The sequence below is a fragment of the Antennarius striatus genome, chromosome 9, assembly GCF_040054535.1.
Source record: "Antennarius striatus isolate MH-2024 chromosome 9, ASM4005453v1, whole genome shotgun sequence".
Taxonomy (NCBI): Eukaryota; Metazoa; Chordata; class Actinopteri; order Lophiiformes; family Antennariidae; genus Antennarius; species Antennarius striatus.
The window spans coordinates 4,476,178-4,488,438 of record NC_090784.1 but is presented as its reverse complement, the minus strand read 5'-3'; the positions used below and the strand labels follow the sequence as shown (position 1 = coordinate 4,488,438).

The window sequence follows — 12,261 nt, the reverse complement described above, 5'->3', positions numbered from 1 at the left end:
GGGCCGGACGCAGGAGCAGGAGCCAGTCAACGCGCTGAAAACCCACTCCAAGCAAAACGCATCATCTCACCCGAGAAGCTATGAGTCACAGAAAATCCACTCGAAAGTTCAAAGGTATTTTATTGCAATTTCATACAAAACACGACTGAAAAGATAGGCTACAAAAACAGTAAAAAACAAACAAAAAAAAAGCAGTTCATAAAAGTTGTGTGGAATATTTCATGCTACACTACAAACGTTTTAGATGCATTACAAAAAAAGAGCCCTGTCCACATGCCACATTACAGAAGTACAACAGAAACACACAAGGATTTCCCTTTTAATCAGTTTGTCTTGTCTCTCAAATAAAAACTGTGAATGAATCTAAGGGAAGACTTTCTCCCTCATAGACATAAAAAAGTGTTTCAAATAAATCACAGGTTTTTCTTAAAAAAAGATATTTGGTCCATGACCCACGTTACAAATCAGACCTGAACAAAGCCCACAATCACTTTGTTGTGTTTGATCACGGCTACTCATAATTAGTGGTTTGTGCTTCTAATTATAAATAACAAAAAGACTCTTTGATTGATTTTGACTTAAAAATCACAGGATTTTAAACTTACATTGAGAGCATACCTGCAAACCCTCCCTATGCCCGCTGACATTCATGGGAGATGAAGAGCGACTCAAAGAAAGGCACATTCTCATATAAACCTTTAAAGCTATATCAAAATTCACAGGACGCTTCTTTGAAGATCCGTCTGCACAATGTTTGCACAACAGATACAAGACAGAGACATTTTCTTCATTTACTAACAGAAATGAAACAAAATCAACTATCAAGTTTCAGAATGTCCCTTTGTTCAAAGGGGCAGTGAAGCTGTGCCCTACATGCTAAAAGAAAATCCAACTTTTGAAGCAGAATAAGACATCAAATAGTTTACCACAGGAAGGACATCCTGCCCTTCCTAAGTCAGTGTCATGACTAGTCCAGTGGAAGACTTCATTTCTAAAACTATCCACATAAATATTGCATTTTCTTACTAATATGCATTACATACCAGTGAGCGACTACGCTACAAAACAGCAGGTCTTGTTTTTCATGCGTGCTATTCAAGTTAAATGACCATTGGTAGACGTACATGTGGAACTCAGTGACTGCAGTGTAACCCACGCAGTCTCATTCTGACGTGATGAAGATGATACATGAAAGAATGTTTGCACTGATGGATGGGATGGAGGCACAGATCCATTTGGATGGTTGGACACCTCAGCTGCTGTCCTTTGTGTCTTTGCTCTCCTCAGGCATCCGATGCGTCGTCTGGTGGGTGGAGCCCTGGATGCTGCTGCTGTGTGATAGGTTTAAAGCAGGATGCTGCGGTCCGATGATCTGCCTGGCCTCCGACAAATCGCTCCTTGGAGTCAACCTATGCCAGCCAGGATGCAGCAGAGATTACTTGTCCAGATATAGTTTCATTCATGAGAGATGACAGAGGAAAAAGCTACGCTAAGATGTAAGAGAGATGTTTATTATATCAACTTATAAAACAAAGGAAGTCATCTGCATGTTACAATCTGTACTTTACAAAAACATGTAACTGTTGTAGCTCAGGTCAGCCACGTCTGTCTCACTTACCTCTCGTCTGTAACTTTGTTCATGGTCTCTGAGCGGCTGCTCAACTTACTGGAGCTCCCACCTTTGTTGCGTCTCTCCACCGCCTCCCGCTCCCTCTCCCCCTTCCTAGAGCTCCGGCTGGAGGTGCCCCTGTCTAGATGTTCCCTGGCTGAAGCCTCGGACACAGACCCTTGCGCGTGGTGCTCATGATTGCCCAGTACAGAGGTTCCTTGATTGGTCCTGGTTGCAGGGGTGGAAGCGTTGGAAGCTGCGGCGCCGGTGCTCGTCCCCATGGATTTGGAAATGACCTTGAGCTTGTGCGAGCTGGGCTTGTAGTGCTTCTTTTTGTGCTGGACGTGGCTGTTATGCTTGAGGAAGAACTCGCAGGATTCCTGCAGCACCCGGCGGCTCTCGCTGATTGGACTGTTGGTCACAAAGTGGAGGGTTTAGTTCGTTCCACATTGACTTTCCATCAAACTGAATATGAACAATGACTGGGAGAACAGATGTGTTCTCACTCTCTCTTGCGGGTCCTGTTGAAGAAGTAGGCCCATTCGGAGCAGGTCTTTTTGCTGCTAACCCAGAACACAGCAGATATTCCAACCACCAGTGTCATCAAGTACTTCACCAGAAACAGGGAAAGGTCAGGCCGGTCGTATTCTGTTGTCTGAAACACAAACACACTTACGTAAGACCCTGGTGAACAGATGTGTGTGTAAACTAACTTAAGCAATTACTGATTTAGAAAATCAGACCTTTTTAAAATCTATTTAGAATCTCAGGGCTTTTGGAGACTTTTTTTCTTTCTGAGCGTCAAATCCACAACTCTCTAATAATACTCAAGCCGAACAAACTGCAGACTGAAGTAGAACACCTTCAGCGAATGAATGAAGCTCAGCTACCTTGTAGGAGCAGGGGATGCTGTACTCCTGACAGCGGTCGTTGATCCAGGTGTTCTCCCAGGTGCTGCGGTGACTCTGTTCGTAGGTGTAGCAGGCTAACAGGGTGACCAGCGGGACCAGGTAAAGGCAGCTGAACACACCGATACGGATCATGAATTTCTTCAGCTTCTCTTGGTTGCGCTCGTCATGCTGAATGACCTGCCGGACGTGGTTGAGAGACACTATTCCTGCCAGGATGAGGAAGAGGCCGACTATGACGCCCACGCACAGAGGAGCTAGTACGAAGTAACGCAGGGCATCCAGGTCGTAGAGCCCCACAAAGCAAACGCCACTGATGTTGTCCCCTTCGACTTTGTTCAACGCCAGCAGCATGACTGTTAGTGCACCAGGAATACCCCAGGCTGCAGAGTGGAACCACACCTGAACACAGAGCACACAAGAGAGCGTCATGGTCAACAGCATCCATAATGATTCTGCCTGATGTCACTGTGCATTTGCATTTTTGAGATAAGAAACATACCGCTTTCTTTTCTATGGCCTCACAGCTCCACTTGGGTCCAGCTGCCAGGAACCAGGTGATGGTGAGTATGACCCACCATACAATACCAGCAATAGAGAAGAAGTACAACAGCATAAACAGCAGAGTGCAGCCTTTGCTTTGAGAGCCCAGCACCACAGTATCCACACCGGTAGGATGAGCTGCTTCTGTACAGGCTGCTTTGTTCCCCAGCAGGAAACCAATGAAGTACATGAGTGAGACGAAGCTGTAGCAGACTGCGTAGAAGATTATAGGGCGCTCTGGGTAACGGAAACGTTTGACGTCGATGAGGAAAGTGAGGAAGGTGAAGAGCGTAGCGCCCAAGCAGACGATGGAGCATACTCCAATGAAGCACTTTGCAAATTCAATGTCATGAGGTTTGAAGTACATGTTGGAGCAAGGCGGGGCACAGTCCGGGGTTCCCAAAAACGATGATCCTTGACCGGGTTTGGTCTTCAGCTGCAGCGGGCACCAGAAGCCAAGGTCCCTCTTAGCCAATGAGGTCATTGGTGTGGTGGCGGGTGTCAAGCCATCAATAAAACTACACGAGTCCAATCTAGTGAGGAGATAAAACTTGTTTTTTAATGTGCTGATCAGATATCAATGGTTGCTCTCTAGCAGCATGTCAATCAATAATGGTTTCTTACTTCTCACACTGCAGCTCAGGAGGCCAGACGATACCAAAAATCCGAATGTTTTCGTGGCAGTCGGAGAGGACAGCCTCACACTGCTCTCTGCATGGACGGACCACGAAATTCTCCTCAGTGCATTGTGGGATAAAAGCTTGGCACAGGAACCGGTGAACTTCTGGAGAACAGTGCAGATTTGCCAGGGGCATGAAAGGCTGGAGACAGGGAGAAAAGTTAACACCTTATTGACTTGATGCTGTGATCCATGCTTGATGTTTATTTTCTGGGATCATTTCAAGAAGATAACAGCAGTCTGAAAAATTATAGAATTACTTTGAAAGATACAACCCATCACTGGAAAACAGGCCAAAGTAGCAGTTTCTTTATGAATTTAAACGGGATCCCATTCCTAAAGAACAATGACCATGATGATTTCAGTGGAGGTCAGGGGTCATTCTAGAGTCCCCATTAGAGTCACCTGACTTGAACCCAAAAGAAAATCTCAAGTGAGACTTGAAGAAGGTGTATGTGTCAAATAATCCAGAGATATAATCCAGAATTAAAAACTTTTCGTGAGGAATGGGCTAAGATTCCTCAGGAGGCAGTAACAGTAAAAAAGCAGCTAATCTCTACCAGAAATACTTGTCATTAAGAAGTGAATCACTTAAAAACTGCTGTAGTTAGTAGAAGTGACATATTGTGTTATATATGGAAAAATTCAAATTTGTAGTGCAGTGTTAGTTTGACTGTTCTTGATTTGTTTCTTGCAAACAGCTGATAAAAAGTAGATTTAGGCAATAAACCTAATGTGCCAAAAGGGATCAATCTTTTTGCTTCCATTTGTGTATTTTTTAGTTTCCAGTCTGTTATTGCTAAATACAAGATCATTTTAAGATTTGTCTTCATAACAGCTCATTAACAGACAGAGGTTTTAATTATGACTCACAAGCTGATTTTGCTCCATTTTAGGGGCTCACAAAGAAATAAATTTATGAATAAATTACTTTTAATTAATTCAATTAAATAATTTAATAAATTCTGACTTATAAATAAATAAATATTGGTAACTACTGCTTTGCATTAAGTAATAACTTAATTTTGTAGCTCTGCAGAGATCTACAGAGCCAAACAAAAAGACCCATTCACTGGTGGGGAAGGTCGGACTATCATGTCAACACACTGGTCAGGAGTTCGGAGACTGAACGGTGGGGAATGTGGTCTAGGTGGCAGGAAATGAGTGAATGGACTTTTGGAAACACACAATGACAGGTCAGGAAGACTGGAATGTACGTAACTGTTGACAGTGTAATGTTAATGTATAACACAATATTTACGGTTCCATCTGGATAGTAGCACTAACATAAGGATTTCTGCAATTAAAAACAAGTCTAATGTGTGTGGTAGCACATTTGTTTATTGAAACCATTTTTGTAGTTTGGGATCTGGAACTTGTGAGTTACTGTCCCGTCGGTTTCAGGCAGAGCAGAGAGAGTTCAGCATCCTGCAGTCTGCTGGAGCAGACATGGACATTGGTAACTCTTCAAAGATGGTTGAAGAGGGTTTGCAATGGGTGGGTGGAGTCTCCCACCATGCTAGTTGCCTTACGGTCAAGGTAGGAATGGAAACTATCCAAGAGGAAGGGGAGCAAGGTCAACACGCCAATATTATCAGGCCAACATACACGAGCAGACTTACATCAGTCTATAATGTTAATATTTGTACACAAAACACACACTAGCACACTTCAACACAGTCCATGATTTACTGCATGAAATCCAGCCTGGAAGTAGGCCCGTGTCTCTGGGGCACTGGCCTCGCCTCCTTTGACAGTAAGCCTCCTTGTTTCTCTTGGAGGTCCAGGAATCCTTCTCAGTAAGCCGTCCGTTGCTCAACAATCTGACCATTATGCTTTACGGCACAGTTACTGTAAAAACTGCCCTCATTTCAGACACCCTCCACAAGGGTTAGTGGCAAAGTCAAGCTGATTCGCTCTCACTGCTAAGCAGAGAATTTGAGAGAAAAAGGACAAAAAAGGGCTAAAAAGACACCACTTTTCAAACTTTTAAGACTGTCAAGTGGTCTTGGTCCTTTGCAGTAAAACCTATCGATGCTCTTTGTACTGTTCATTCAAACATTTGTGTTTCAAATGCTGTCAAACAAAGGTGGAGTCTGGGATAACAGCAGAACAACTCTCCTCCGGAAAATCCTACTGATATGCATAAGTCTACTTAATTCAGGCATCAGAGCGTTATAATAAATCACTGCTGCTTTCAGGCAGAGTTCTAGTATGTAATGTTGACTAAAGGCCAGAGTGTGAGGCTGTCACCTGGGATACAGAACCTTGGAGGTAAAACTGTATACAGGCAGAAAATGAGTGAGTGATTAACAGGGAGAATACTCATTGTGGTATGCAGGCTAGGCTTTGTGTGAGACTGGGTGTGTCCCTCCCCTTCCTCCAGAAATCAAAGGCTCCTCACTACAAAGTCGATGAACTTGCCCGTGGCTAAGTATGCTGTGACAAAAAGCCTGTACCTGCTAGCCTTCGTCCTTCACCAGACGCCTCACAAAAGGCTTCTCCGACAGATTACTGTTCATGCTTGATGCTCTTACACCAATTGTGTGTAACCCAAACCTGTCCTGGGCTTCAGGAATGCCAGGATAGAGAATAAAACAAGCACAGAACCTGAGACCGCTGCTGATCCAAAGGCATGTTGGAAAAACAAGCCCAGTAATGCTTTGTATAAAGAAAATATAAATTGTGATGAAGATTTTTTAAAAAGTTAAAATCTTTTGATGCAACACATTATGGGAAACTATGCTCAAACTTTCATTTTACAAAAGACATTGTAAGGACACGCACTGTCAGTTTCTTAGATTGGAGCAAATCATAAATATCATAAAAATCCTAACATAAATAGATTTTCAACAATAGAATAGAATGGAATAGAATAGAAAAGTAAAAATGGCCTTCATTGTATCAAATACTACATATTAATGACAACAAAATTAGACACAAGCATCCCTATTGGTCGTGTGCCATAAACACTTAAACATACTGCAGCTCTAGCCGATATGTTACCCATAATTTCACCAGAGAGAAAAATCTAGGAAGTAAAGCTAACCAATGATCTAACTTTATTTAGCTTTACCTTTAGTTAATATTAAAAGTGCAGTTTGTATTACTTCATTGTGAAATACTTTACACAATGAAACTTGTCGAGGTTGTATTTCTTCCATGATAAAGGGTTGATGGCACCTCAAGTTAAACCTTTCTTTGATCTTTAAAATCTCACGTCACTTCACACTCCACAGACAGTGACACCAGTGTGAATCTTCTGCATCTCCTTCATTTCTTTTAATATGAAGTTGAGAAAACAAGAGTGAAAACAGAGTGACTTCCCCCTGAAGGGTTCTTTGTAATGAATGGTAGCATTTTTAAAGAGATTTTCCAACATGGAGCTGTATATGTTCCAAATTGCTCTGAACCAATTGAACTGAAACCACTACAGTAAAAAGTGTGTCACCGAACAAATGATGTCCTCATTGTAGGGACAGCCCTCAAACCTTTTAATATGAGACAGCATGAAACGCAAATAACATAATTCGTAGTTTGGTAAACAACTCACAGAGAGTTATTTAAACCCTCACAAGTCTCGCTATAAAAAGATATGCTCTTCAACCTTCATTCATTAAAACTTCCAGCACGATGCTCCCTCTTACATTCCACACTCACAGCCAGTCATTTAAAATATGACAATGATGTAGAATATTTACAACTTTGTTTCCGAAGTTGAGAATTCAAAGCCATGCGTGCAGATTCATTGATCTCTTATTCACAACAATGTGCCATCAACAGCTGCTCTAGAACAATCAGACGTGATTTGTGCACGAACTGTGGCTGGTAAGTTATGAGTGTCTTGATGACTGTTACAAAATGCTAATCATGGTTCATTCAATATGCACGGCTGACAGCTGACACACTGACATTTACAGACCAGAGCCGGTAACAGCACCAATAATAGTGCTAATCCTTTCAATTACTTTCAGATGATGCTCATTATTTTCAAACGTGACTTGACTTGTAATTGTTCCTTCTGAGGAAAGGAAGCCTCTCTATCATACACCAATGATAACTAATGAATGAAAACGTGGAAACCGACACTAATGAGGAGGGTCAGCAGCTACTGAACCACTTAATGTAGAGGTTTTAAGACATGAAATTACAAACAAGTTTTGCACATATGTTGTGAATTAGTGTGTTCTAGTAATCACTGAAGTTCAATACAAGTTCACTCTCACTTTATTCTGTGATATGCAATATGTTCTTTGTAAAATTTATAAATTCTTCTAGAATTCAAAATTTAGAATTTGAAAACTTTTTTGGGGCTTACTCAAATATTGCTCACACCCACAGCATGGTTCAATAAATACATTATATAAAATTTTATCAAAATAAAGTACATCAGCAAAGTGATTTCTGTGATCGAAGGAACACTCACCTCCATTTTGCTGGCTGCAATATCTTGGTCATAGTGCTCCATCATGTTGGGAAAGAAGGTCATGTTGTACGACATTCCAAAGCAGCGATGCACTCTGATGGGCTCACAGGTAAACAGGCTGTGGGCACTGCAGCTGACACCCCACATCAGAGCCAGGCACACCCACAGTGTTCCTGGCATCAGCATGATTACGGCGGATTAAGAGTGGGTATGTGTGTGGGGTTTTTTGGCCTTGTTAAATAGAAGAGGTCAATCTTTGGCTCAGCTTGTGGATGTCTTGGTCCAGAGGTTGGCTCCTTTTCTCTCATTCGGTCATCTACATGTCACGTGTCCTGGAATCATCTTAGAGGAGCTGATGGGGACTGCAGCAGGTAAAACCCTCCCATCACTGCTCAGCATGTGACCCTGGATCAAAAATAAAAATTACACATCGCTCAAAATGAAGCACTTTATACGCTCATGGGTAAATCTGATGTATGTATACTTTACATCAGTGTTACATTTAGATCTAACCTTCTGGGCAAAATATTGGATTTTGCTTGTATGATTTCATTTACTGTCTTGTAAATTTTGATGAACTGGTGACCTGCCTAATGTGTACGCAGCCTCCCACCCATTGTCAGCTATAACTGGGCTTGCGCTAGCCATTCGCCACTTCGCCATAGGTGAAGTCAATTCCAGATTGGCTACAAGGTTTTTAGACTGTGTAGCCAGTGTTGTTCTTATTTTTACGAAAAAAAGGCTAAAACTTAAAACTTTGTCGATCGCTAGCGGCTTTCGCTATTTCCGCTAGCGAGCGGCTTTCGCTATTTCCTCTAGCGAGCGGCTTTCGCTATTTCCGCTAGCGAGCGGCTTTCGCTATTTCCTCTAGCGAGCGGCTTTCGCAATTTCAGCTAGCGAGCGGCGCTCACTATTTCCGCTAGCGAGCGGCGCTAGTGCCGCTATTTCCGCATGCCGACGGAAATAGCCGAAGTGACCTGAACGCTGCCGATCATTAAATATGCACTCGGGTCATGACCTCCTCTCATCCAATGAAAAACAAAATAATGTTTTATATATTCTACATACCTTTTTAAATTGAAATGAAAAATCATGTTGAATTAAAAAAAACTACAATAAAATAAACTATGGCATACCAATGGTGTTGGTGGTGGTCAAAGTTAAAATGTCTTCTAGTCTAAATAAAACTTACAAGTAAACATTGAGTAATATTTTGTATGACTGCATCTTCACATAGTGAATGCAAGTTTTCAATTGTTGAATCTCACATTCATACCTGCATAAAGTAGGACAGAAATAAAGTTAGTTGAACTGTCGACTTCAGTGTATTTTTGTAGGTAAACTGAAGAGAAGATTTTGTCCTCAGAATGCACCAGAATGCAGGACAACAACCCCAACCCCCACCCCCCCCCCATGCCCCCCGCCACGAGCGTCGGTTGTCCGTGCACTGCGCCACTGTCTTGGACACAGAATGTGGCTTTTTGTGGCTTGCTCAACTCTTTTACACTGAGCCACAGTGGCTTAGTCATACTACCTCCTAGTGCAAGCCCAGTATAACGCTCCAGTGTAACCCGTGACCCAAATTCAGATAAGTGACTGAAGATGAGATGATTGTAATCAAAGATGATGAATGAATGAATTTTACTATGGGTGAAATGATTTTAGACACTGGCAGCATTTCAGTTTGCCTCTAACCTTAACTTTGTGAATGCATTAGTCATCACAGTATTTTATGAATATCTACAAATGATTAAATCAGGAGAATGAACAGCCAAGCTTAACCCATAAACATAATCATCATTATTTACAGCACTAGATAAAATAAAAACAACCTTAACTATGCCTGAACCAAAAAATAGAAAGATTTTTCTTGCTTTTACATTAATATGTGAGTAGTAATAATGTAATGACAATACAAAATATTGAAAGTAGCAGAATTTTTTTTGGCATTGAGTAGTTATAATACTTTTAGAATATTTTGTGGATCAGACTTACATACAAACTACAGCATACTGTACTTCAAAGTAGAGAGAATCCATTACTGGAGTGAAAAATGTCATCTACATAATGAAAAGAATCTCCTGAGGTTCATTTTGAATCACAACACATACTGTAGTTCAGGAACTCGTGTCACCAACATCCCCACCTCACAACATTTTCCAGGTAGTTCTTTTTGCTTTTAGCCTGGCAGAGTACTGCAGAGCAGGAAAAGGATAACGCCTTGTTATCAAAGCAAAATACAAGCTGTGCTGCTGCAGACAAATCGAACGCAGCAAATTAAATGATCCAATATCTATTCGTGAACCCTACAGGTCCTTGAGGTCCCAGGGCGCCAGTTTTAACAAGCAGCGTTTAGAGACACAGTGAGTTGGAGATTAAAATCCAGTCAATCTCTCATGAAAACCTCCAGAGCGTTCATTTGCTTTGGGTGGGGAATGCTAAATACCCAAGGTGATTCAGTAGAATGAGTCTCAGCTTGTTGATGCACATTTTCATACTCCACATTAAGCTGCAACACTAAGAATTCTGAATGTCTGACTTGCCACTAGTAATGGCAGTAACAATACAAGAAGGTAAAAAGGGGTTACAAAGGTCCATACTAGGCTTAGAAATCAGTTCTGATCTTATTCAGTACTGTACCCAAAAACATGTGCATGATGTATAAAATAGTGTTAAATATTCATTAATCACCATCAAGACACATTCTTTCAGAACAGAGCTTATTTATTTACATGAGCCGGATTTCCTAATCATGATCATCTGCTGTTTATCATTTGTGGTTGTAGTTTACTCAGTGTTACCACATGCATTTATAATGAAAGCAATCGTCTGTGAATTCTGTCGCTAGTGAGGAGACAGATCGATGAAGCAGCTAACATTAGCATTACGTTCCATTAGCCTATTAGCACTGATTAAAAAGGGTAAAAGTTAGCAAAGCAGGTGTTAGACTTAACCAACAAAACACGCTTTGGCGTAAAAGTAGTCATGTACTTGTTAGTAAAATTATAATTAATAAGTTACTAACACATTTTAAAGTCCCCCAAAATAACCAAGTAACAGGTTAATCGTTTTTTCCCCCCCGTAAATTAGACGCTAAACGCGGGGATAAATTACAGTACAGACGCCTGCCTCGGTAGCTGCTATGAAACGGAGGCCCGAAACAACTCCAGTACAACAAAGTTATCAAACTATAGTAAGAACACAAAATGCGAAATATAAACACTCACCCCGGACTGTCTAAGAGTTCGTGGAACAGCTGACTACATAAATGGTCGTTAGAGTATTCTGAGGGGGATTTGGTGGAGTGTTTCCTGCGACAGGCTCCGTCTCAGTCTGCTCGTCTCCTCCGCTATGGCTCCTGTTTGGAAGCGAAGATGGCTTCAGGTGCTGTAGGACGTGCCCCAGTTGTTTTAGGAACAGACGTGAGTGCTTTATAACTACGTTGTTATACATCAAACTCCAGCAGTATCATGCATGGGAAAAATCCTCGTGGGAAATGATCCCAATTTTTGTGTTAAAAACAACTAAAAAAATTGTATTGTATTGTATTATTAATGATAAAAATAAGATCTCAACACAATCTACTGACCCTTGAAGAAACCAGCTGTTGTAGAGTCGTAGATTGACGCAGAGTACATGAACGTAGCATGAGTGCACATGAGAGGTGAAGCCTGTCCCACTAAAGGACAATCCCAGTTCCACACCAGACGATGGTAAAACTGGCTTTTGGAAGGGTTTGGGTGAAAACTGTGTCAAAATTTTGTCTTATTCTTTGTTTAAGAAAGTCATCTTCTTAACATTATTTTCCTTATTTTTCCTGACCTTCATGTAAATATTTTTTTTCGCATACATATCAGTTGAAAGTGCTGTCCTATAATAAAAAGAGAAAAGGTCAGCTTGCAGCTAATGGTCATATAGCCACAGAGATTTTGGGGGGGGAAAGTATCAATGTTTTTAGAATCGCAGACTACAGTTTACAAATTGGATGTTATTTAATTTTTCAAATATTATTTAAAAATGTTAATCTTTATTTATCATTAAAGGAAATTTATAAATAATATATAAATATAAGGTAAATCATATATAGTATGTTTAT

The 12,261-nt window shown here is 41.1% G+C and overlaps 1 protein-coding gene across 1 annotated transcript; it reads right to left on the bottom strand.

Moving 5' to 3' along the window:
• Positions 1-103: 103 nt before the first annotated feature.
• fzd6 (frizzled class receptor 6) lies at positions 104-11,546 on the bottom strand. Its single transcript, XM_068322787.1, has 8 exons — positions 11,393-11,546; positions 8,166-8,570; positions 3,685-3,881; positions 3,020-3,593; positions 2,500-2,919; positions 2,116-2,264; positions 1,619-2,020; positions 104-1,409 (listed from the first exon to the last, which is right to left on the bottom strand). Exons 2-8 carry the CDS (start codon positions 8,349-8,351, stop codon positions 1,253-1,255), a joined length of 2,085 nt encoding a protein of 694 aa, XP_068178888.1. The 5' UTR covers positions 8,352-8,570; positions 11,393-11,546; the 3' UTR covers positions 104-1,252.
• Between the last annotated feature and the right edge of the window lie 715 nt (positions 11,547-12,261).